At 35.7% G+C, this 26859-nt stretch overlaps 2 protein-coding genes across 8 annotated transcripts; both read right to left on the bottom strand.

The window, feature by feature from the left end:
* Positions 1-4370: 4370 nt before the first annotated feature.
* On the bottom strand, positions 4371-5976 carry LOC109001192 (homeobox-leucine zipper protein ATHB-6-like). Of its 3 annotated transcripts, XM_018978375.2 has the most exons (4): positions 5900-5976; positions 5676-5791; positions 5032-5414; positions 4371-4931 (listed from the first exon to the last, which is right to left on the bottom strand). In XM_018978375.2, the coding sequence occupies exons 2-4, from the start codon at positions 5737-5739 to the stop codon at positions 4482-4484; spliced, it is 897 nt and encodes a 298-aa protein (XP_018833920.2). In that variant the 5' UTR covers positions 5740-5791; positions 5900-5976; the 3' UTR covers positions 4371-4481. The 3 variants fall into 3 exon arrangements, with proteins under 3 accessions (XP_018833920.2, XP_018833918.2, XP_018833921.2); XM_018978373.2 differs by lacking the exon at positions 5900-5976 and having other exon boundaries at positions 5676-5893; XM_018978376.2 differs by lacking the exon at positions 5900-5976 and having other exon boundaries at positions 5032-5405; positions 5676-5893.
* A 2098-nt stretch (positions 5977-8074) lies between these two features.
* LOC109001191 (queuine tRNA-ribosyltransferase catalytic subunit 1-like) lies at positions 8075-20931 on the bottom strand. Of its 5 annotated transcripts, none has more exons than XM_018978369.2 (16): positions 20652-20931; positions 20484-20555; positions 19641-19734; positions 19278-19456; positions 16050-16100; positions 15334-15390; positions 12167-12287; positions 11275-11341; positions 11106-11147; positions 10382-10487; positions 10156-10266; positions 9707-9778; positions 9511-9612; positions 9379-9425; positions 9183-9210; positions 8075-8474 (listed from the first exon to the last, which is right to left on the bottom strand). In XM_018978369.2, exons 2-16 carry the CDS (start codon positions 20499-20501, stop codon positions 8364-8366), a joined length of 1206 nt encoding a protein of 401 aa, XP_018833914.2. In that variant the 5' UTR covers positions 20502-20555; positions 20652-20931; the 3' UTR covers positions 8075-8363. The 5 variants fall into 5 exon arrangements, with proteins under 5 accessions (XP_018833914.2, XP_035547215.1, XP_018833915.2 ...); XM_035691322.1 differs by having other exon boundaries at positions 19650-19734; XM_018978370.2 differs by having other exon boundaries at positions 20658-20931.
* Positions 20932-26859: the final 5928 nt, after the last annotated feature.

Genomic DNA, 26859 nt, shown 5'->3' with positions numbered 1-26859 from the left:
TTATACACTAGGGTATACAGAGGATCTTTAAATAGCAATTTGTTCACTAGTCGCAAACAAGTTAATTGGTTGGACTTGATCAATCAAACTCTACCCAATATGCATGACTGGCATGACTAGAAAGTGGTCGTGGATCTAAATCCTTTATAAAGATCCAAGATCATGTAACCCCTTTTGGTGTGATTACTATATTTTATATATATATATATATATATATTATATATATATCTATATCTTGCTAATAAAAACGTGAAAGCATTGATGAGAAAATAGAAAAGAAAAAGGACGTTGCTTTTAGGCTGAGATCATGTCTCCGAGAATGTGCTGTAGGCAATGAAATTAAGATATTTGTATACAGGAATAACTCTCGTCGTCCCAAGCCCCCACCAAAGTCAAAGTCTAAAAAGGGCTGCTAAAATGGTGGTCTCTACAGTTTGAGGTATAGCCCCATACCTCTGAAGACACTCCAACAAAAAATGTTTTTTTTTTTTTGATAATAACAAAAAAAATGTTTTTAAGTATGAATGAAATGCCAAGAAAAAATATTCTTCAGATTATTACCTAAACAAAATATGTATCCTATTGAATTAGGAGAATCCAAGTCTGATAATGCCAATTTGATAGATTTCACGTTGATGGTCTTGGAATGTCTAAAAAAGATAACAATAGTTCTAGGGGCAATCGGGGTTGCCACCCCGTCGCGGCCCTGCCTGACGTGCCACATCAGCTTTTTTTAATTAAAAAAAAAAGAAGCAAAAACCAACCAAGAAAGCTGGAAATGAAATGAAATGGGTCTCCATTTTCGTCTGAGCCCCTCCCGATGCCGAGCTTCTCTTTTTCAAGTGATCTGTGGCTGGGACGTTCGTGTGAGAGCTTCTCTTCCATTTTTGTCGATTGTTGTGGTCGCCGTCGTGGGACAATCCACATCTTTGAGTCGCATTTGTCGTCGTGGGTGAGAGAGCGAGTGGTCGTGTTCATTATTGTGGAGGAGAGAGCGACTGGTCCATCTGCTATTAAGTTATATTATCCTCTGAAGTAGCTAGATTCAGTAGCTAGATCTGCTAAAATCTCACAAATGACTTTATATTGAACTGAGATTTTCATTTAAGTTGTTTCCAGTGAGAGGAGGAGGACCCACATTTGTTTGCTGTCAGTTTGCATAGAGATTGTACAGTGTTCACAAATTCAAGAGCTTAGAAAAATTATTGGCTTTGAAAGTAGCCGAAAAATTTTATTTTAGATTTTCATTTTTTTTCTTTATTGTGGTTTGTGCACTTACGTTGGCCGATCTGGAACAAAAAGAGGAAAGATATATGTACGTTGTCCCCACAACTTGTTGCAATTGTACTTAATTCTGAGTGCTGAGAAATGAAGAAAAATGTTTTCTCCATTTAATATTTTGGTCAACTTTACTTCAATTTTGTTTATTTCTCTTAGGTTTCTAAAATTATTAGAGCAGCAGAAATCAAGTATATGGTATAAACATGAAATGCAAGTGCCTTGAATTGGGAAAGGAAAGCCATATATTAATGAATTTGCTCTATACAAACTTTGCCCCTTGTATTTATTTTCTTCTATGTGGTTGGAGTAGAAAAGATTTTTTCTCCATTTGATTTATGTCTGTCTTTTATTTATAAAATAAAAAACTAGAAATCATTTATAAAATAAAAAACTAGAAATCATGTTGATCTACGCAAAAGCTCACACCGCACCACCCAATTATCCCTATTGTAAGCCAATATGCGTGTGGGAAAAATTAATATTTCTAGTCTTTTGTTTTTCTTTTAACATCCTTAGATCTTATCAATCACAATGCAAGATGATTGACATCTAAAGTTATATTTTGATCCTTAAAACTAAAATTTTGAGGTTGAAAACTTCTAACCATCTTTACCATGATGATGAAAATTAGTAATTGGTGACATGGTTACTTTTGCACAAGAAGAATCTTATCTATCTTGATATCACTTAAAAGAGAAATAATAAAGGAAAAGATAGACTAAAATAAAAAAATATATGCCTTGGAAAATAAACAAAAAAACAAACAAAAGGTTTCTGCTTTAAATCTTACATCAAAGTCTTTAATATCTAATCAAATATGTACATGTTTGTGTGTGTATGCTACTACTAGATGATGCATATATTTGATTAAACAAATGTATACTTAGTGCAGTATACGTGCTATAGTAGGCCTCCTTTGCCACTCCATTGCTGGCTATGCTTGGTCTCCTCCTTCCCCCACCTACCTAATCAGCTGGCTCAATTTTGTCATAAAATCAAGCTATTGCTTCCGACTATCTAAGCTTCGCTACCCACTACCGCCTTCTAAAAGCATCGATAGAAACGAGTCACTTCCAAACAAGTAACTACAGAATCTAATTTTTGAGAAATTTATGTCTATTTTTCATAGAATAAGAGGGCATAGCTTTGTGGATTCGTGGGTGTGGCTCTATGGCTTCATAGAGAAAGATTGATGAATGTGATGGAGAAGAAAGCCCTAAAACCCTAACTCCTGGTTTATTTCGAAGAAGAGAATAGAGGTATGTTTGCGGCTTGAAGAATAACAAATCTAGGGATGGAGAAGAAGAAGACAGCGATTCGGAGAAGATGAAAAGTAATAGTGGGGTGCGTTTCAGAGAAGAGAAGAGAGGTCTGTTTGCGGCTTGGAGAATAAGAAATCTAGGGATGGAGAAGAAGAAGACAGCGATTCGGAGAAGATGAAAGGTAATCGTGGGGTGCGTTTCGAAAAAAAGAAAGTGTGGGAAGAAGAGAAATGCGTTTTGAAAAGGGAAATGAAATGATAATGGAGACGAGGACCCATTGGAAGACCCAAAACGAAGGCGATGTCGTTTTGTTTTTTTGCCATGTCAGATGCGAGGTCACGGCGAGGACACAAACCGGTTGTTCACAACATTTTTCAAAAGATAAATCGATGCAAATATGATAAGAAATAGTGAAGATTCTTTGAATTGGAATAATTTGAGTATATGTTAGTATTTTGACTATAACTTTAACTACGAGCAGTATCAGAATCACGCACGTGTCAATTTCAATCCTTAGTTTCTATTTATCAACTAACCGTAAGAATAATTCTAATTTTATCCGACATCACCTACCCAATTTTTCTCTCTCTTTGGCATAAATGTCTTTCTCTCATGGCTTATCACTCTTCTTATACATTTGAATGCATAGACTATTGATTGAATAAATACATGAAATATTCCAAATGATATTGGCGTGACTAACATTCCTTACAGTTACGTGCAAATGAAATTAATGTCTTGGAACAACTTTTTGCTATTCAAACACCAAAAAATTGAAGGTTCTATAGTTCAACTGAAAAATACATATCGTATACATAAAGTTATCAAACAAATAGAAAAGCATGATTTCGTACCTAAATATTACCGTGTGATTGATGAGTGTTCACGCTGTACTTTGAATCAAATGCTTTTAGGGATTGAAAAGTCTGACCAAAACTCCACTTTGTTGGGTGTGAGAAATGCGCGCAACAGTAATAACAGTCATTGTCATGCAAAGTGTTAGCTATGCGTCAATATCTACTTTTCACCAAACACATGCGTTGCGTTGATGATGGCCGGGCGCCCTTCAAAAACCCTCAAGAATCGAAAACATGTTCCGTCCGGCGAGCCTTTAGGCTTTGGCTCTTCTATTAATGCCAGACCTCCTGCCTGGAAATTTGCTTAGTTTTAAACCACCACACCTTTCCCAGAGCAAACAATCTCCTGTTGTTTTTTTAAATGAAAAATACTTTACCCACAAATAAATTATATAAAAATTTAATAAATTGATATGATTTGATGTGATATATTAAATTATAAAATTATTTTTATTATAAAATAGATCTAACGAATTTTATGAAATCATATCAATTTATAAATTTATTTTATATTATCTTTTTGTGTCACATGACAGTTATATTTTTAAATTCCCAAGAGAAGAAATTCCTAGACTCCATATTTACGTGCAACTGCGTGTAATTTGTAATAAGAGAACTGACCGACACAAAACAATTATATAAAAGTAAATTTATAAATTGATGATGTGATTTTATAAAATAATCTATTATATCTACTTTACAGTATGACTCACTATCTAAATCATGTCAATTTTTTAATTTATTTTTATATAATTTTTTGTGGCTAAAAGTATTTTCTTGTAAGAAAATTTATTCTCATTGATTGACATCAACTTTCAAGTACTTAAACTAATTATTAACCTGTTGAGCACTAAATATATATCACTGCTAATTTGTAACACTCTTCCCCGGATGCGGATCAAACTCTTCCTTAACAAGTCGAGAGATATAGTTTAAAGTCAGATTCGGAAGTTAAAACTTATTATGATACTATATGAAATAGGGATTTGTGTTATATCTGTAGAAATATATTAAATAAACAAACGCATCCTGCATGCAAATGTGGAATTTAGCAACTTCGAAGTTTGAGTCTGGACTGGTTTTACTGCTCGGGGAAGTACCAACGGAGAGTAGGAGCTTGATCAACTGAAAGGAAATTACAAGACTCCTCTATAGGGAATAAGCTCTGCTCTTCCATCCTCACAGGTTGAGGTTGGTATGTTTTATCTGCAACTGCTCTGGATTCAGAGAACCAAAACGGATCCACCATTGCGTTTGAGGATGAAGACGAGGCGCCATTGAAACAGATTGAAAACATCGTGTTGCTTTCGTTTTCTTCCTTCACGACTCCATTAGAAACTCTACCCGATGACCCATCTTTGGAATTCTCATGCACTCCGAAGCTTGCCTTGTTCTTCTTATTCTCATGTAAATCACTGGCTTTATATTGTTCTGAAACGTTGTTGTTGAACTCTGAGATTAGGGACTCTTCTTCTGCTGAGTGATTGCTCTCTGCACTTTTTCTGTAGATCTTCTCTTTCAACTCTCTCAGCTGCAATCCAAGAACCCAGAAAAAGTTCCAAAATTCAAGTTAAGTTTTTAGGGAATTTTCCACGTTGGTATTCAATCAAAATGAGACTTCATTCATATACCGTTGAGTTTAGAGCTTCTTTTTCTTGTTGAAGATTGTCGCAGTCTAGCTTTAGAGCATCATAACTGGCTTTAAGGACGCCATAGTCTCTCTGCAATTGCTTAGTCTTCCAACGGGTTCTGCGGTTTTGGAACCATATTGCTACTTGCCGTGGTTGCAACCCTAAATCTTCTGCTAATTTCACCTTTCGCTCTGGCTCTAGCCTGTTTTCCACCTCAAAGTTTCTCTCCAGTTCCTTCACCTGTTCCAAGCTCAGCCGCTGTCTCTTCTCCAAGATCAGGCCGGTTTCGTACCCCAAATCTTCTTGGTTTATCCTATCCAGCATTGCCTGGAATTCTGCACCGTAACCATGTGTGTTCTGCTCTTCTTTCTTTTCTGCATAAACTATGGTGGAAGTTGTGTCAAATAAAAGGCGAAAACACCCAAAAAGAACTTGGATTTTTGGCTAATATGAACTCAGGTTTTCATTTCTTTGGAAATTGAAACAACCCAAAAACAGTTCAACAACATCAGTAGGACTTTTTCCCCTTGGCTTTAACAGCAATCATAGGCAGAATCTTGTCACAGGTCTGAAATAATGAAAGCTATGTCTGCATCTACAACTAAGCTACTAATCACAAGAATTTCTTCATGAATTTTGTTTACCTTTAGGTTGACAGAATGAGATTAAAGCACCCAAGGAATCTGAGCTATCGAGCTGCTGCTGCATTGCTGAAATGTTTAGAGCCGTATCTTTTGAAGTCCCTCACTGTTTTACAGAGCTGAAGGAAGGAACGGGAGAGTTGTGAGCAAGTTCTTGGTTTGAAAAGGCAGTGTAAGCAAGACCACAACTATTAATAAAAGAGGAACGGACTGGGAATTGTACAAACCTCGAGCTTTGGAGCTGCCATAGATTTTTACCCAATTTTCCCATATGAAGAAAAAAAATTGTAGCATTCGACTCATTTGTACAGTAAATTGAGATGAGGTGATTGAGATGATTTATAAATAATAATAAAATAATTTATAAATAATTATAAAAAGTTAGAATATTTTATGAAATTTTAGAAAATGAGAGAAAAAAATTTGAATAAATATATTATAAAATTAAAATATTGTTAAATATATATATTTTTTAAATTTAAAAATGTCGAATTATTTTTTATGTTTTATTTAAAAGTTTAATAAAATTATAATAATTAGATAATGATTAAGTAAAAATGTTAAAGATTTGAAATTAAAAAATATTTATGTTTGTAGTGTTTGAATATTGAAATAAGATGAGATTAAAGCATCTCTCTATCCAAATCAATTTTCTTTATTTATTTATTTTTTTTTTTCGAAAATGATAGGAGGGAGTAACGGCTTCCTCATCGTTCGAAAATATATGCTCTACAGTTTTTTAGAAGTTGCAATTGATCTCAAGTGCTTTCTTGGTTACATTCGTTAATTTTTAGGAGTTAATTAAATAATTTTTTAATTAAGTGATAAATTCTATAAAATTAACTTCTTAAGTGCCTCGTTTGAGATGAGATGAGATAAAAATTAAATAAAATATTATTAGAATATATTTTTTTAATATTATTTTTATTTTGAGATTTGAAAAAGTAGAATTGTTTATTTTATTTTGTGTAAAAATTTAAAAAAATTAAAATGATGAGATGAGATGAAAAATATTGTAAAAGTGAACGAGGCCTAATAATCATTTAGTTTTCTTAATTAATGAAACGCATAAAGAGGGTTGAAGTATCATTCTCTCCATGAGGTAGCTTTTTCCAGTCTTTAATCCAATCGTGAGTTCTCTTAAAGTAGAGGGGATTGGTATAGATCAAGTTGCTCTCTAATCTCGAGTGGTGGCTAGAGCCAGGGCTTTAACTTTCATTATTTGTTGTGTTTTTAGGATTCAATGATTAGCAAGTTCCCTTGACTCCTAGGGTTTTGAATTGCAGCCAATAAGTATGCATCCTTTTTTTTAAATGATAATTTTTCAATGATGTGTATTCATTCACATTTCATTTTCTTGGTGGTTTTAGATGAATTAAGTGTTTTATAAGTTAGACCCTCGAGTTCACTTTACATTGTGATAAAATCTTAACTAGATGGCGATATATGAACTTGTTATACTTTTCATTTTAAATTTGTTATCCCCGATCGCGCAATTCAAGTGGTTAAAATATAAGACTATTTAAGACGTGATTATCATCGATAAATATGATTGGAGATGACAAAATTTTAGATAAGAATGGCGTCGTATTCGCCAATATGTTGATACAAAAAAATTATTACAACAATAAAAAAGAAAATATTCAAGAACTGATAGATAGATGGATCATGGGATGGGGGCAGAGCTACGTTGCATTGACCTGTGGGTGGGGACAAAGACACTCATCCAACCTCAAGTGGCTTTAAACAGTCCAAAGGAGGAGAGGGAAGATTGGGTGGAAAAGCGTTCAAGTCTAGATATTGTGAAAAAAACTCTGATAAACACTGCCTAAAAGTCTTAAAAGTCTTATCTCTTATAGACTTTTCAAAGTGCAAAGTGGCTTTGTTATTGTGGAATTCATACTCTTAAAAAGCAACAAGACATGGGCACAAGACTCTGTCCTTTTGGCTTTGTTGGACACGTTGGTTTCCAGAACATATCTTATGGCATAGTGCATACCAATGTGTATTATGCATACATGGTATTGATACTATTTTTTTCAAAAGACAACAAAGGCATTGATACTATTTTTTTTTTCTCCCCTTAAGGCTAGCAAAGGCATCTATTCTGTTGAAATGTCCAGTGCCACTGTGGATTTCAACCTATACACCTACAGGCCTTTGAATCAGATCTCAATGCATGCCTACAGTTCATGCCATTGTGCTTTTTCAGTGAAATTCTCTCATCTAAAGGAAGGTAACCAATTCCTTGCTATCTATAACTTCCCACAAACTCTTGTTTGGAATTTTTATCCTTCCAATTCTCAATCACATCAGATTTTCAAACATTATAATCATTTAATGCCACACCATATACATCTAGCAACGTACCTGATTACTCGAATAAACCATGGCTGCCTCGATGAGGAAAGAAGCGAGCAACAAAATTAACCTCCATTAAACAAAAACTTTACCCCTTTGAGGCCTCAAAGTTGAAATGAAAGTGACGAAAATTAATCTCGAGGTGTGCATACCAAATAAATTCAACAAGACACTACAAAAATGTTCTCTTTGGGGCATAAATCCATGTGAAGCAGCACAAAATGAGCTACAAAACTTATGCTGCACCCGTGTTATAATCTATTCGTTAGATTTCTCCTCAACTTCTTTCAAGTTGAACTCAATATAAGCCTACCTCCTTTTGGGTATCTTTTATGACTCTAAATCTTGAGATGATGAAAAGGGAGCACAGCAGGAAGAGATATCAATTCCAGCAACCTCCATGGCATTGCATACCCATTCAGGGACATTTCCTTCAGGAAACTACAAGGCAATAAAGAGATGAGAAGGTTCAAGAGTTATGTCCTAAATGTTTCATCAGATGACCAATTCAACAATTAGATAAATAGTTATACAATGATATGACAATAAGCAGTAAATCAATACCAAGTAATAGAAAAAGGCTTCAAGAAAAATACAGTCTGACAACCAAGAATAGCAATTTTATGTATTTTTGTAGATAATTAAAGAAAGGTACATATCCATAAAGTATAAATAAGAAGAGAGTGATTTCAACTTTTGTTGAGCACCAAGAAATCAGAAATTAGAGAGAAACCATACATCCAGAGTGAAACTGTAGTACCATCAGCTTCTTAAAAGAAAAGAGAAGAAAAGGCATATGTGCTTGTGCCACAGAATTGTCTATGGCACTGAAGTCTTGATGGTTCAGACTAGGACTTCCAAACATTAGGCAAACTAGAGAAACTTAAATAAGATTCCAATTCCTATTACCAAAGAAAAGGCAAAATTTGAAATAGAAAAAGGAAATAAGACCTGCACTTGTGATTACAACTAAAGACAATGGAAGTCTGACAATCAACTCAACAGAGTATCAAGGAAAAAGGATGGGAGTACCCCCAACAATGTGTGTGTGTGTTTTGTGAATGGAGGATTATTAATGGATTTATTTTTTGATATTTACTAGAGATTAGAAAAAGGTCCAATTTGAATGCAGGAAGCCAAGAAATATACCATTTTCAGCAAAAACGTGCATACAAACCTACAATAAGATTAAGAAGAACATTAAATTAGTCAATACCAAAGAGATACACGAGGAATTTTAACTGCAAAGCATATAAATCAGCATAAAGTTATCCACTAAACAAGGGTTAATTCAGAAAGAATGTAGAAGGAAAAGGGAAAGTGAGAAGCAAGAGAAAAAACGTACTCTGGAAACCTTTCCTCAACTATGGATGTGTGTAGATCTCGGCTAAGCTGCATTTTTTTAAGAAAGTCAACTTCAATTATAAACAAAAAAAAAAATAGAAATAAAAATGATATGAAAACTTTATATTTTTACCTTCATCATGTAGTACAGATTGTGATATGACAAAAGCTGAGATCCCATGGCATCTTTTGTAACAAGACAATGAATGTAGGCCCTAGAATAATTCTTGCAGACCTATGGTGAAAGAAATAGAATAAAGCAGACATGTATCATAACTATAATATATACATTCTTAATTAAAACCAACAAGTTTCAGTTATGAGCACACCATACAAGCACAAGTAGGATCAATGGGGCGAGTATCGTCAGCCATTGCCTTGTGTTTTAGCTTCAGCACTCCCTGCATTATTTTCAGAAACCAGGATGTAAAAGAGATTAATTAAATTACAAGATTATAAGCACTAATAGGTCATAGATAGCTGGAGTTGATTGGCAACTATGTGCAGAGATATATTCATTTCTTTTAATAGGTATTAGAATAAAGGTTTAGAAAGGAATGCCAGCTATGGGGATAGAAAGGAGATATATTAATGTTAAAGATGGATCATGGTACAGTTGTGAATACCCTGCACAATGGGTTTGGTACCAGTTGTATATATACCATTCATATATAAACTAACAGTACAGAGAGAATCTTGGAGATCAATAGAGGATTAGAAAATTTAAATATCTACAATGTTGCAAAAGTACAATTTATGTAGTTGACGAAGCTATCACCTCAGGTACAAGAGCTGTGCCAAAGCGAGCAGTACGAGTAGGATAAACACAGTCATACATGTCAGCCCCTAAAGCACTGCAAACTACAATATCCAGTGGATAACCAACACCCTGAAAGATATGAGCACAGATATTATGACATTAAAAATATGAAAAGAACCACTCAGTTCACAAGAAATCGAGATGTCTGGTGAATGTAGGCCGATTTCAAGAAAGAAATTTGCACCATAACGTATCGTGGTTTGTCCTCAGGTAATGCAGCAGTACACTGAGCAACAACACGCCAAAATGAATCTTTACTTTCACCTCCTGCAAGGCCACCAATAGCATAGCTGTCACAAGAGTAAACTCAGTTAATATAATTCCTTGATCAGTGAATCACGACAGCAATAAGTTAAAAGAACAGTGATCACTTGTGAATGAAGTTTATGTGCTCGTATTAGCATGTAAAGAGAAGATCTAAAATGGTTGAAAGAAAGCTGATGACAAGCTGAAAGATAGTAAACACTGATAAGTTGCAACTGTACAAAGAATAAAAAATCAGAGAGGGAGAGGAAAAACTAGAAAAGAGCGAGAAAAACAGGGAAAGCTTTGTCACAAATCCAATTTTGCTTCAAACTAAAACTTGTCAAGCTTTAAAGACAACTGCAAGCATTGAACTAATATTGTTAAAGGCACAAACTAGAGGTAGCATAAGATATACCAAGAGAGATTCAAATACTTTATTTTAAAGTTGAGAAAAATTAGCAAAAGAGAGCACTAAAATGCTTTCTTCAAAACTTTAAAATACAGTCCAAAGATTTTAAAATAATGTTGAAAGAAATAGCCATGGTTCCAAACCACCCTTGAATACTTATGAGTTACCATGAAAACAATGATGGGCTAAAAGTACTACTGCCGAGCTTAAACCTAGAAGAATCAGCCGCTAACTATAAATAATATACACTTACCCGGGTAAATTCCGATCGACCAAGCCTCTAACACATATATCCCTGATTAGAATATTATGACATTAAACAATTGGTAAAGAAACAGAACAGAGAGATATTAAGTATACACGGATCAGCCAGGAAAAAAAAAAGATGAAGAAAGAAGATTGGACGTTGAATTGGGATTCACCTTAGCACGGGGTCTAATCCACCTTGTACAATACCAAACAAATTCTGCTCGTGTGGTCTACTGTGAGCTGCTTACAAGAACCAATGCAGCAAGAATAATATTGAATCAGAAACACCAAAAGTTGGGATAATGAAAACGTAATTGACAAAATATACTCACCCACACACAATCAAAACTCATAATTTTTTGTTTTAAAAAAACTAATGGTGGTTGCTGGCCAAAATAGTGGATAAAAAAGCTCTTAAGAATAATTAGCATTAGAGTTTTTAAAATTTTAGGGTTCATATTTTAGGGTTTTAGAATTTTCCTTTCAAAAAGATTTAATTTGGTGTGGTTTTAGTTTTTGTAGAACTGGTAGAATCATGGCATGGTGGTGTGTGATTGGAGGGTGTAAAAGCCACTTTTACACTACATCCTGATTTTAGATTTTTCCTAATTGAAAATATTAACCAGAAATATATTCAACGAAAACTGGTGCTTTTATATAAATGCTAGATGCAAGCAAAAAACATTCTTGGAAAATCCATGAAAGGCCAGGGGATCCGGAAAAAGAGGAAAACACCAGCATATCACACTATCTTTATTACTGATGCATAAGTGCCATATGTTCTATCAATCTAGCATAACTATTACAGGTTCACTAACCTAGCTATTGTATCCTACCTAAAGGGTAAAGCTTCCAATCAATTAAATAGCAAAGCAAGCATAGCATGTTGCAATGAACCTTAGGTAAGATCTTCTAAATTTACAAGGCTGGCCAGTTCTAGAAGGACTGCGGCCGTTGCTACATTCAAAAACTATGGTTGATGAAGTATAGATTTACAACACTTGGTTGTTGCTTTCATTCATTCGTGCAGTAAAGCATGATGCCACTGGGGAGTAACAGGCTTACCTGCTATGCACCTGTCTATCCATCTAAGAGTGCGATACATGGCTTCCTCTATACGTGGGCCAGTAATGGTTGTTCTCACAACATCATCAAGAGCCATAATAATATCTGCGCCAATTCTGTTCTGCATAATTTGATGGGGAGAAATAAGGACACATGAAGCAGTCAAGAATGAACTACTCAAAGAACAAAACCAATGCTTTAGCACTCAAGCCTTTGGAGTTTCAGGTCATGCTTTCAGATGAATCTTGTATTTTTTACTGTTAACATAATCAATGACATAGACACTGGGAATACTAAAAGCTAATAATGGCCTACAAAAAGAAGATACACAGCCTTTTTATTTTAGCAAATTAATAAAAGCTTAGAGCGGCCTACTAAAAGGAGATGACGACGATGATGATCAAAACAACAATACTAATAATAATAAAGAGGAAAAAACATCTATTGTGTTTATGCAGTTGGTATTAAACAAAGTTTCTTGTAAAAAATGTCCTGCGTATAAAGACATGCAAGCACAAACCAAAAATACTGACTGTTGGATTTTGTACTTCTGTTTAGATTTTAAATTTTGACATCGTACATAGTTCACACTAGGGTGAGTTTTGGGGGAGATTACATCTACACTACAAAAAATCTTAAGAAAAGAATAGCATATTCAAATCATCAAAAGATTCCTTTTTTATAAGAAAATAATCAAAATATTCCAATAATGCACAGGCTTCGATCCCCTCCCCATAGGGCCAAAAATGAAAAGAAAGAGGAAAAATATATTTTTTTTTCATAAGTAAAAATTTATTAATACCAATAGGAGTAGCAAAGTACACTGGATGTATACAAGAGAAACACCTAGTTGGGGTGCAGAAAAAGATACAAGGAAAAAAGGAACATAAAGCCCATCTAGAAAAAAGATCCTAACAAAGTCCAAGCCCAAAGACGTGCCTACCGCGAGCTCTCACCAAACCCCCATCAGTGCACCAATGCCTATCCCACCTAACCAGGTTTTGCCCATACACCAAGCCGCTGTAAATTCCCCAACACACTGCTCAATACTTGTAAACTCCAAAGGAGACTAGAAATATACAATTGGTTTTGTCTTCCCTCTGATCCTCCCTCAACTTGGACTACCTCCCTTAGTGTCATAGTTGATTGCCCAAGTAAGACGCTTTAACTCTTTCCTATTCTTAGATTTTGATTTTGTTCCAAAGTACGTGACCCGCCTCTATTGATGTGAGTAGTGTTATGAATTGATCCTCAAATCCTCCACATGTAATCCCCACACACTGTTGTATCTCGTTTACCTTTTTCAAAACCCAATTCGATGATGAATTGGCTATATTGTTAATCGATGGAAGAGAGATCAGGGGGACATCTTTTGCAGACACAGCTCCCAACTGTAGGTCAGGCCTAAATATTTCTCCTCACAAGGCACCAATGACAGCCCCATCTTTTCCTCACCAGTTCCTCAATCTCGCATCTCCTCCACAGCACCATTGATGCTGTCACCTCCTTGGCCAAAGCTATGTGTCGACCCACAAGGTGCCTGAAGAGGTATTGAAGAATTGGTTCCCTCTGTCATGGGTAGTGGAGCCATGTGCGCCATTAGAAGTTTTGGGTCAGCGGAAAACCCAGAAACTCCCGTAAGACTCGTCAATACCTCAGGTTCCGTCGTGGGTGCCGTCGTTTTGACGAAGAGAACATTGACAAAGGGGTGCTCCACTCATTGGCAAGCTTTTCCTTGACACCCTGGGGTTTCGGCCGTCTCTAAGCCAATACCCAATGTAGAACCCACTTCGAATTTAGAAGAACCGCTTCTCCTTTTGACCAGTCGCACTCTCCTGGGTCTAGATATCAAAATTGGGCCAAACCCAACTTTCTTTTTTATAAGATTTGGCCCATCTCTTAACACGCCAAGCCCGCTCTTTTGTGTAAATGACTTGTGATTCGACTCCCCCTGATTGGGCCTTGCAGCCCCCTTACCACCTCTTAACACACCTAACCCATCCAATTTTGCTAATAACATAGCAATCGCTGCCTTCAACTTGGCAAGCTGGTTTTGCATCTCTTTCAATGTATAGTGCATACCATTGGGAAGACCAAAAACCATCCCTTGTTTCATAAGAAACGATTCTTAAGCTTTCGGAGGAGTCGGACCCTCTCTGACTTGGAATATGTCCATGCACAATCTATAGAGGCTGCAGACCCCTTTCACTACTTCCCTTCTTGCCCCTATTATCAAACTAAGTTACCGAAGCATGACCCGTATTCAGAGCTTCTACATATGATCTCCTCACCACCGTGGTTGTGCTCGGGTCTTTTGGCTTCAGCTCCATATTGTTGTTCTCTTTAGCAGATAAATTCTTTTAGCTTTTCCCCAATGACCCATCTCTATGATTGTGAGGAAATAGAGCAGCGAATCTGCGCAACTCGACAACAAATTTAACCCAGGCCTTCATACCCTTCCGGAATGACTAGAACCTCCCGCCGACCTCCTTCACCATATTCGGTTACAATTAGATATTCATAAATTATTATGGTCATTATTTTTTAATAAGTAATTATTATGGCCATTATTAGTACAGTAAAAACATAAAATAGCAGTTCTCCATATATTAATTAGGTTAGCAATTGTGATAATTCATTAAATTTCCATACCAATAATCCATTCCGGTTGAAATTTCTCCGCTAGCTTCTCTTCAGGGTAGAAAATCTTCATTTGTTGTTTTAAAAGTATCAGAGAAGAAAATCTTATGAGAGAGAGAGAGAGAGAGAGATTTGATACCTTTTTTATAGGTAAGATTGAATTTTTTTTTTTTTTTGATAAATTATAGGTAAGATTCAATATCCTTGCAAAGAGATTAAAGACCGAAAAAACCATAAACGGAAAATGTTAAAGACAGCCAATAAACAAAGTCCCAGAGTTGCCATGGAGGTTGTCCAGAGAAGGAGAATCAAATCTCAGGGTTGCAAGCAGGGGAAAAAAAAGGCAATCGACTATGTGAGCTATAACATGGAAAGCCCATAAATTCTGTTTCGTTCTTGATGACATTTAAAAAAAGTATGGTCACGGATTCCATATGATCAAAGACTCAACAGGAAACTCGGGACTTCTACAAAATAAAATCAATGCCCACAGGTTAACAATAAATAATCAGAATGAAAGTGCCTACTTGGATTTGGATTGATTCCTCAGGTGTTAGGAGCATGGGCTTTCCATCAACTGGTGACTGAAGTAAGAAATGAAGCCTCAGTTACAAGCAACACCAAAACAGCAGTACACTCCAATTCTTTATGACAAAAGAGCATAAATAGGTAAAAGCAAGAAACCTAAATCAGAATTTTGCAGCGAATTAACAAAGTTCTGCAGAGAATTAGTCACTATAACCAAGGGGAAATAAATATTCTACAGAGCACTCAACACAATAAGGGGTGGCATATTTGAAAGAAAGAACATATACTGCTGACACAAGATTAGACATGCATTTAATAATAAAACATTAGACATGTATAAGAAAAAGAAAAATTGTCCATATTTGGGAAAAAAAAGACCATATACTGCTGACACAATATTAGACTTGTGCATTTAATAATAAAACACAAGACATGTATAAGAAAAAAAAAAAGTTGGATATATTCAACAGCTTTCTTAAATCCTGAAACAATTTGTCTTAATAGTCAGGTTACACCCATGTATTATGTTACTCCTTGATTTTAATCATAACAGATTTCATACATAAATTCAAGAGAAAGACATGATGATTCTTTGGGTCCTTAGAAAGAATTTTCACTTCAAAATAAACTCTCATCGAGCAAACCATTGCCTTGCAAAAAAATAACACATGGCAAACTTTGCCAACATCATAAATTAAAACAGAAAAAAAGATACCTGAAATGTAACTCCCTTTTCAGTGATATCAGCTAAATGCAACAACGACACCTGAAAAACATCAGCAAAATAAATTATGATCTTTAACTGTAGACATTATTATTCTTCAAACCGTTTTTATCGATCAAAAAAAAATTGTAGACATTATTAGACTGGAGTTGCTGATAAAGAATGAGGCCAACAAGGAGTAACAAACTAAATTACATAAATTTATCACATTTACATTTGGGTAGCAATATCAAAATGATACTCCAAAAATGAGAAAAGATTAAAAAAATCAAAATGCCATTAATAATAAAAATAAAAAGGAAATAAATAAGAAAAGTAAATCCATTGTATTCATTAACTGAAAGGACATCAAGATCTCTAAATAGACAAGCAAATTACACACCATAAGATAGAGAGAATAAATGTACATGTACCTCAAATGCCTAAATTATAGTCACAATGAATAAATAACCTTAACGATGACAGCCAATTTTCAGTACCGCCATCCAGTATTCTAGCCAACAGTAATTTTACTAGCAATCCAAGAAAAAGAACAATGTACATACCAAAGGATTAAAGTTTTTGGAACTAAAAATAAAATTAGAAAAAATGGCTGCATCATTTCACATCAGATATTTAACCCATCTTATACATTCATGAAGTCAATGAAATTCATAATACAAAAGATTCAGGTTGTGCTTTTAGTTGCTGCTACAGTGCTTTCAAGGTATTGGCTTAATGGCAGATATGGAAACAGTTTCTCTAATTCAGGTATGTTTTAGTAAAGGCAAGAAAAAGGGCAATTATAGTTAAAGACTCATTACAAATGAATTATGAACAGGTGAGGCAACAAGAGCCTTTGTTCAACTCGGAATGTGTAATCAGAATCCAATTTTTTTCCCAGGAGCGTTTACAAATAGATAAAACAGCAGAAGCCCCTCAGAAGAAATTATCAGTGCTTAATCCTGTGTCACCAATACATTATCTAACATTTGCACTCTAAAATGCTGTTTTGACTTAATTTCAGACACAATTCCCATGTTGTAGTTAAGGCTAATAGTAAGATCAAAGATTCCTTGCTTTCTGGGATGTGTGGTTTCTTCGTTGCCATTTAGGTATCTCGGTCTTCCGTTGGGGGCTCCTTTTAAGGCTAAAACAATTTGGGAGGAGGTGGTGGAGAAAATAGAGCGTAGGTTGGCTGGGTGGAAAAGATTGTATTTAACCAAAGGAGGGCGTATCACTCTTATCAAGAGTACTCTATCTAATCTCCCCACATACTTTTTCTCTCTATTTCCTCTCCCCATCAGCATTGCAAATAGAATAGAGAAACTTCATCGGGACTTCTTGTGGGGTGGAATAGGAGACGAGTTTAAATTTCATTTAGTAGGATGGGATAAGGTGTGTACCCCTTTGAGAGATGGAGGATTGGGCGTTCGGAATATGAGGGCTTTTAATAAGGCTCTAATGGGCAAATGGTTGTGGCGTTATAATAAGGAGAGGGAAGCTTTGTGGAAAGGGGTGATAGACATGAAGTATGGAAGTACTCGGGGGGGGTGGTGCTCTAGAGAGGGGAGGGGGGCATATGGTGTGGGGCTATGGAAGTTCATACGGAAAGGTTGGTGCTCCTTTGTTCGTCATACTCGGCTATGTTTGGGGAATGGCAATCGGATTAGCTTTTGGCATGATGTGTGGATGGGAGACACGGCATTGAAGGAGGCTTATCCCCCTATTTTCAGAATTACAAGGGACAAAGAAGCTATGGTGGCTGACTTGAGGGTTATTACTAATGGCATACAAGAATGGAACATTAGCCTTACTCGTGATACTCATGATTGGGAAGTGGCGGAGCTGGTGGAGTTTCTTAACTTGCTGTATACTGCTGATATGGCTGTCACAAATGAAGATGAGATGGTATGGAGACCTTCTAGGAAAGGGATTTTTTCTGTACGCTCCTACTATGAATCATCTACCATACAACAGAGGCAGATTTTTCCTTGGAAGAACATTTGGAGGAGTAAGGCACCTACAAAGGTGGCTTTCTTTGTCTGGACAGCAGCTTTAGGGAAGATTCTGACTATTGACAATCTTAGAAGACGGGGTTTAATTATCACAGATTAGTGTTGTATGTGTCGAAATAGTGGCGAATCAGTGGACCATCTACTCTTACATTGTGAGTTTGCAAGAGAAATTTGGAATTATTTCTTTAGCAGAATGGGTATTGCATGGGTAATGCCGGGAAGAGTGGTGGAACTACTAGCAAGTTGGAGAGGGATTACTGGGACACCACAGATAGCAGCAATGTGGAAGATGGCTCCTTTATGTATTCTTTGGTGCATTTGGTGTGAAAGAAATGATAGACTTTTTGAGGATCATGAACGTTCCTCAGAAGAGTTTAGGAATTTTATGTGGAAGACTTTATTTATGTGGGCCATTGCTTTAGATTTGCATGGTCTTAGCTTTCATGATTTCCTTGTAACTGTTTTTAGTTCCTAAATAGGTGTATTCACATGTATACTTCCAGTGTACCAGGGCTATGCCTATTCTTTGATAAATAAAAAACCTTATTACTTATAAAAAAAAAAAAAAAAACTACTTGAGGCTGCCAAGTACGCAGGCATAGCCAAGTACACATTCCTAGTTAGAAGACACTCTTTTGTTTTTTTATCGGTAATCAAGACGTTTTGTTCATAACATAACAGGCATAGCCAAGTACACAGGACATATAAATGAGTCATACCTAACTAGGATTTACAACTAAAATAAGAAACTCATGGACATTTAACCCAATAAAATCAATTGCCCCTGCCCAAAGGCACAATCCATTAGAAGACATTTTCACTGTTTAATAGGATCATATCCTTTTCTACAAATCACCATACCTGTCTCACTGCCTTAGGCAACTTTTTTTTATTGTAATCCTCTTTTCATATGTCAACTTTAATCAATTCACATGGCAATGCATTTACCGGTCTTCTTAATGATAATTGATATGTGTAACAGTATTTAACAAAACAAAAAGGTGAGCAGATATGACAAGTAGACTACTGAAACTATGTGCCATAAACAGCTTTCACAAATATTAAGAGAGACAATCAAAACTACATATACAGATGACCATTTGTAGTATACAATCACACTATCAATGACAGAGGAAAAATTTTTATTGGTTTTTTTATTAGGATGACAGAAAAATAGAATCAATTTAGATTCATGATGAGATACTGTATCTTTAAGGACAACCATTTGAAAGCCACCAGAATCTGTAAGCAATGCTCTGGGCCAGTTCATAAATTTGTGAAGACCCCCCAATTCATCAATAAGCTCAGAAGTAGGACGAAGCGCCAAATGATAGGTATTTCCCAGTATTATTTGGCAACCAATCTCCTCAAGCTGGCTAGTAGCCAACCCTTTGATAGTCCCTGTAAACAGAAAAACCCTAGTAATGTTATAGAATCTTATATAGAACAGAAGCTAACAACCATTTCTACTCGCATGCATGGATATGTCAAGATATGCATGTATGAGTATTTACTTTTAACTTCTGTACCAAAAAACAATCAATCAAAATGCCTACCCACAGGCATAAGATTGTATAACCCTGACCTTGCGTACCCACAGGCATAAACAGGGGCGTCTGGCACACAAAGTGCGGGAGTGTTAGTTGGGCTGCACGAGCACGATTGAATCTCCCAAGAATCTGAAGGCATAGAACAGAAAGAGTTGACCAAACAAATTAGCATATAACAATCTACAACACAAATAGAAACAACCATAAACAAGTTTACAAATTACAATGGGCAAGAGTCAGTTTCGTGACAATTCATATAGTGTACAATGACAACAGAAACCACTGTCCCAGTCTAAAAAGCTAATGGCACCACACAACAAAAAGAAACAACCTTTCGATAACAAAACGCAGATTACAAAGTTGCTCTTTTCCATAATGATTTTGCCATTCATTGTCTAGGTTCCTCTTTTTTACCCCATCTACTGACAATAATAATCAAACAAGCGCTACTTCAAACATCAGGAGAAGCGAGATGTAAACAGAAAAGACATTAATTGATTGCAATCCACAGTAACTTCCCATTAACGTCAAATCTTGCCTACATAAAATCCTTCCTTGACCATTTTCAGACTTGCACTTTTCCTTTCTCTCAATTTTCTCATGAATAAAAAATATGGCCGGTACTTCTATAATGGAAAACTAACAACTCCAAGGAAGTTTTAATTATGCGATGCTAAAATGGCTATCAGCAACCTTATCTCCTCTCTCTTGTCCGCTTAAATAAAGCATTCTTCGCTTAAATAAAGCATTCTTCTCTGTTTTATAAAAAATGTGGATCTTAATATGTATTTGTAACTCAAAATGTGAATGGGGTAAACCGAATTGAACGTAAAACTAACAAACATACGTAATGTGACACCCGCAAATAAAGCCATTACCTCGAAACGAAGCGCCATTGAGCAAATTCGTTCCTCTGTTCCTCTAGGAAGTTGTCGATAACTGAGAACTTCCTGTCATCAAAACAAACTTAATAAAAAAAATAACGAAAGAAACCCACACAAAGATGAAAATAACAGGTAAGAAAACGAAAACGAAAAAATTCCAACTTGTACAGTCAGTCTCGCCTCTTCCACTTCGCAAAGTCGTGATTTTGATATGCCACTACGTCATGCTGTAAAAGAGATTACAGAGAAATAGGCAGGGAACGTAGTAATTGCGAGAAACACGATGGCGATAAAACTAAAAGGTCGTGCTGTTTTCGGAGTGGAAGAGAGGGTGCATGTGAAAGTACGCCAAAAGCAGAGCCCAAGGGAGTCTTCATAGGCGGCTGGGCATATGTACTGTGCCGGTTATGCGTTCTCTTCTGTCATATTGCGTTCCACTCGACATGGGGAGTTGCCAGGTTTTTTCCCTACTTTGATCCTTATTCCTTTGTCGGAGACCGCGCATCACGACTAGTTTCGTGGGCCGGGTCTGGCTGGGAAATTTGACTCTGTGCTTGTATTGGGCTGGGCATGGGTGGCCCAAATCGTGGCCCACACGAAAATGGGCAAAAAATCCATATGTTAATCCAGTCGGGTCTATGGGTTTAATTAGGCATGTGCATCCGGGTTGGTTTGCGGGTATCCGCCCGGATTTTACTCAGGCGGGTATTCCGATCTAGTACTACCCTTATTCAGAGGCGGGTACAATTATATAATACGAGCTTTAGATTAATACCCAGTACCCATAATCAAATTTTACATTTAAAAAGAATTTACCTTATAAATAAAACGGCATTATTTTGTGCTTGTAGTCCTCATCTTTAAAACAAATTTTTGACAAATTCAAATATTTGATTACAACTTGAGTAATCGGATACGCAAATTTTTATAACTGGGTACTCACCAAGTTATAACCGGGTTAACTCGAGTAGGTACTCGGACTGCATTATAAACTCGAATGCATATCCAGGTATAGCCGAGTTTTTTAATCCACATCTGAGTTTACACAATTAGGGCGAGTAGAGTTTGTCCAACCTAATTTTTATTTAATGCTATTTGTTCCCTTCTATTCTCTCTCGGTCATCTCCATGGTCTTGTGTTTCCTTCTCTTCTTATCTTCCTCTCATCCTCCATTCATCATACTTTATTGATTTGTATCAAGATATCCCTCTTCCTTTGCTCCATGAGCTTTGAATTGAGAACAGTCCTAGAAGCATCAATGATGTGTCGTTCACTAATGTAAGTTAAAACAAATAAGATGTTTGTCTATGTCACGGTTGATTAATTTCTTATACAAAAAGTTTTATTATTATTATCTTGGTTGTGTTTTGATTTCTATATATATATATATATATATATTTTTTTTTTTTGCTGGTCAATTTTTGAATTAGTGCTTATCTCTCATTTACAATCTGTGCTGGGAGAAGACTTTGGTCTACTCATCTACACGGTGGTTATGGGTGATCATAGTTGGGACTAGGGGCAAGGGCAAGGCTAGGTGAAATCAGCTTGGTATAGGCTAACATTTTTACAAGGGCTAACATGTTTCACACCCATCTCTCCATTTAGCCCTAATCGTCCCATTTTTCTCTCTCAATTAAGGAAGTACAATGAAAGAAAAGGAGTATTGCAATCCACATCTACTATGTTTGATGAAAGATGAGGAAGAAGCATAAGAGAAAAGGAGAACAAGCAGGAAAAAAAAACAAAAGGTGAACAAACAAAAGACGAGAAGAATAACAAGAAGGAGAAGACAAGCTTTTGGGTCAAAATTAACTGTGGAAACATTGACAATACATCATTAGGAGTTAAAAACACTAAGATACATCTCTCCTCCCTACCCCTACTCCTACCCAATGAGGGTTGATTTCATCTTGGTTTTTTTGTTATATTTTGATTTTAGTCTAAATTTTGATTTTTATTAGGATTTCTTTTTCTTGTTTTCGTGTTTTCTATTTATGAATTAGGGTTGATTTATTCTTCACAATCTATATTTGGGTGAAATTTTTGATCAAATTGTTCAACGGTTGAGTAGATGGAGGTGAACTTAACTTGAACTAGGGTCAGGGTCGGGGCAACACCTTGCCCCCATTGGGAATGGGGCTAGGCAAGATTTGATTGGTATAGTCATAGCACCCTTAGTTTGTATCCAAGTATGAGATTGTGATTTATGGGTTTTGAGATCTCTCAAATGTGCATATTTCTAATATTAGGTTGAGCATTCATTCTCTATAGAAGCTATGGTTGCTTTTCGAGGTTTGTAGATGGTTTTGAATATGGGTTTTTCTGATTTGATATTAGAATGAGATTCATTGGTGGTTATTGATGCAATTAAAGCAAGGGATGTTACTCTATTAAGTCAGAATTCTTTGACTGTGCAAATTTAGCTTCTTCTTCATAGGTTCATAGCTTATGAATTGAAGAAAATGAGGCAACTCATTTGTTGGCTTGATATGCTTGCCTTATCAACGACACTGTACAATGGCATAAATGTCAAGATTTTCTCCTTTCTTGAATCTTGTTAGATGTTGAGATGTAATATGTTAATTGTATGTATGTATACATTTTATTGTGAATGAGGCTTTTCACATTATAATAATTAAAAAAAAAACATTCGAATTTGACAGCCTCAAGCCAAACCAACATTAAAGTTAAATTTGGGGCATGAGATGAAATATAAAATTTTCATCTAATCTCATTTTATCATATCATGTTGATGCTATAAAAATCGCACAACAAACCGGAAGGGAAGAAAGTTTCATTACTGGTCCACTGGGACGACTTGAGCCTCGATCGGTGTTGTTAGGGGCCCCCGACGGTGATCTGGTGCGGCTAAACGATGTCGATGCGTACATACACGTCAATGAAATGTGTAAAGAAAATAAGAGAAGATTGACACATGGTTTACATGGTTCAGCATAATGCCTACGTCCACGGGCATTTAGAGAGGAGAAATCTACTATAATATTCTTGTTTACAGTCTCTCATGATCTCTCATATCTCTTTGTACAATGGTAATCCTGAATATAGATTTACTGTAGAGAAGCCTTCACTGGAGCTCCCTATTCCAAGGTTGAAGGAGAAGTCAAAAAGGAAGAAGAAAAATCAAAGAAGAAGAAGATCCCCTGAAAGTCGTCCAGAGACTCTTATTTATTTGATTGATTTTCTCTCATGCATCCCTGCAATGATAAGGCCAAGCCCGTTTTGCGTGTCTGACTGCGGCCCCTGATTGTCCCTTGCACCCACATTTCTTTCTGATCCCTTTGCACCCTCCTGACCCTTATGGTCTCCTCGTGTCCTCTAGTTTCTAGCATTTTGTCTTATCTCCTAATGTGGCCTGGTGGTTGGGCCTTATACTGGACTTTATTAGTTTACCTTCCTCACACATCTCATCTTATTTTTTTTTTTGTGGTTGGTAGAACTACTACTTGCCAGCAAGTGACTCGAACGAGCACGCGCATGTGTCTTGGAGGGTGGACGATTTTCTCGACCAAAATGTGGTTCAGTAGTGGGAAGAGAGGGAGTGTTCAGACAAAAGAAATAATTGTTCAATAAATTTAGTTGACTTACAATAAAGGTCAAATATAACTATAATAGTTGATTTATTGTAGTTAAAAATCATTTTAATTTATATTTACATAATTTAATACATGTCATTTTTATCTTTTATTAACTAAATTATCTATTTTATTTATATTTACATAATTTAATATCAATACTCTAAGCCCATCAAGATTAGAGGCTAGAGCTATAATTGAGCAATAACAAGACCAACAAGATAAAGGCGAGTAAAATGAAGGCAACAAGAAAAAGACAGCTAAACAAAGAGAATCGATCACATATTACAAGACACAAGAAGAGGCAAACATCATATTTAATGCTACAAGATACGAGAAGAGACATGCATTAATTGTGAAGGGATGGCTAGTGCCTAATTAATGCGATGAGATCAAAGCTCAACATTGATGACAAGTTTGTTATTAACAATAATAAAAAAATATTACGACAAATTTAACAAGTGAGATAAGATAAAAATTTTATAATTAATAATAAGATAATTTATGAATAATAATTAAATAATTTAAAATAATATTTTATGAGATTTTAAAAAATAAAAAATAAAAAATTGAATAAAAAATATTATAAAATTAAAATATTATTATAATATATTTTTTAATATATATATATTTGAAATTTTGAAAAAAATTGAATTTGTTGATGTTTTATTTCGTAGCTCGAGCACTACCGCAGTAACCAAGCTCACACCATCTGCAACTAAAAGAAAGAAATGGTTTCGGTGACGTATGAGGTTACTCCGATGCCAAAGTTAGTTAACTATGTTCTAGTGATAAGAATAATTCTCAAGATAAGTAAGAACAATAAAGATTTTGGATAGAGAGCACGACCTCCCGTAGAAGGGATGACTGTTATTTATACATGATCCAAGTTCTGCTGTCGAGAGAGATCGTGATGTGTCAGGCGTCAGACCTGCTGTCACTCATATCTTGCTGCCACAGTGCGTCAGTCCGCGGCTTAAGCGGCCGAGGGAGATCCTGGTGTGTCAGGCCATGCTAGGCCAGTTCTGCTGCTACCTTTCCACCAGGGTTGGGTGTTAGGTCGTGGCCGAGCCGTCCTTCGTACTTGAGGCGCATCGTTGCGTGCTGGGTCTCTTGACACATGTATTGAATGCGGCGTGCCTTAAGTCTGACGAATCCACAACCGGGCACATTCAGCCGTCCTTTATAGAGTTGGGCATCCCGTCCAACGTTCTGCGGTAGGGCTTGGTAGGTCGTCGAGCCTCGAGATGCTTTTCATTAGTATATTTGAGCTCAATGCTAAGAGGTCTTCTCAGGTAGTTTAACGGTCACGGGCTCGGCACATGATTTTTTGGCTCGGGCTCTTAGCCTTGAGACATTCTCTCTTGCATATCCGGGCTCGGTGCCAAATGGCCTTCCCGGGTTGGTTTGCGGCCACGAGCTTGGCACGTAGTCCTCTAGCTCGGATTCTTAGCCCGCGGCAGGGTTTCATCTTTGGGCCTAGAGTTATGTAGCTTGACCTCCTCAGGCTTGGACCCTTATGGGATGGCCCCCTCTCTCATATAATTGTTTTTTATTTTTTGTTTGAAATTTTAGAAAAGTTGTGAGTATTAATTTAAAAAAGTTTTAATAATTAGTTTAAAACTATTTATATTTGAGTGATGTTTAGAAATGAGATAAATTGAGATGAGATGAAAATCTTGAAATGAAAACTTTTTCAAACAAGTCCTAAATCATTATGATAGTCAACCTATGGAGGGTGACGACCATACATGCATCTAATGCATCTATGAACCATTGTTGATCAAAGGGATGAAGTAATTTGACCTGCATTAAAAGCAAATATCAAAGTGTAAATATGTGAGATGATATATCTCACATTAGGGTTGTAAATGAACCAGTTTGTTTGATAGCTTGCTCAGTACTCATTCGGTTAAATTCGAATTGAATTTGATTCATAAAAAACAAAACTTGACTTGACTCGACTAAGACTTGTTAAGGCCCGCTCATTTATGCTTGAGCCGACTCGTTAGCTCGATTCGATTAAAACTCATTCATATATTGATAAATATATACATTCATCTATGTATTTGCTAATAATATAAGCATATCACTTTTATAATTAAAATTATAATATGTAACCTAATTACTTATGTCTATATATTAAATATACTTCATAGCTATATTTTATAATTTGTATAATAATTAGTCGTTAATATTTAATAATTTTTCATACTAGTATGTGAGAACTATATATAAGATAGATATATGCTATCATACATGTGTATGTATTAATAATATATGTAGACATATAATATATTATTATTATAGATAAATATCAACTAGTTAGACATTAATTATTTATAAATTTTTAAAATCTTATAATTTAATAGAGATTCTATGTCAGTTGTACAAATTCAATATTATATTTCTTATTTTTTATTTATCTAATTTATTAATTATTAAATCTTATTAAAAAAACAATTTGAGTTCGAGCTTGAACTCGAGTTGAAAGTTTAACTTATCGAGTTCGAATAAAGAATAAATAAAAATCTTAAACTCTGACTCGAGTATTTTGATTCGAGCCTAGCTTGGCAAGTCAATGACCAACTTAGCTCGGCTCGATTATAACCCTATCTCACATAATGCAAAATCTATGTTATAAATATCCCTGACACATAGGTAAAAGGGTTTGGTCTTATTGTGAGTTGCTTTAATTTCTATTTTAACTTGAGCATCGGGGTATTCATTAGTTGGAACCTTTGGCCATCTTAGTTCTTACTTGCCAAAGTGGA

The sequence above is a fragment of the Juglans regia genome, chromosome 6, assembly GCF_001411555.2.
Source record: "Juglans regia cultivar Chandler chromosome 6, Walnut 2.0, whole genome shotgun sequence".
Lineage (NCBI taxonomy): Eukaryota > Viridiplantae > Streptophyta > Magnoliopsida > Fagales > Juglandaceae > Juglans > Juglans regia.
The sequence above is the reverse complement of the archived record's forward strand: the minus strand, read 5'-3'. Positions and strand labels throughout refer to the sequence as shown.

Excerpts from the sequence above, each read along its gene's own strand:
- LOC109001192 (XM_018978375.2), bottom strand. The coding sequence starts at position 5,739 with ATGCAGCAGCAGCTCGATAGCTCAGATTCCTTGGGTGCTTTAATCTCA. Across the intron at positions 5,415-5,675 it reads CTCATTCTGTCAACCTAAAG|TTTATGCAGAAAAGAAAGAA; the intron begins GTAAACAAAATT and ends CTTCCACCATAG. Across the intron at positions 4,932-5,031 it reads AAGAAGCTCTAAACTCAACG|CTGAGAGAGTTGAAAGAGAA; the intron begins GTATATGAATGA and ends CTTGGATTGCAG.
- LOC109001191 (XM_018978369.2), bottom strand. Across the intron at positions 10,267-10,381 it reads ACAAACCACGATACGTTATG|GGTGTTGGTTATCCACTGGA; the intron begins GTGCAAATTTCT and ends CATATCTTTCAG. Across the intron at positions 9,211-9,378 it reads GTTGAGGAAAGGTTTCCAGA|GTTTGTATGCACGTTTTTGC; the intron begins GTACGTTTTTTC and ends ATCTTATTGTAG.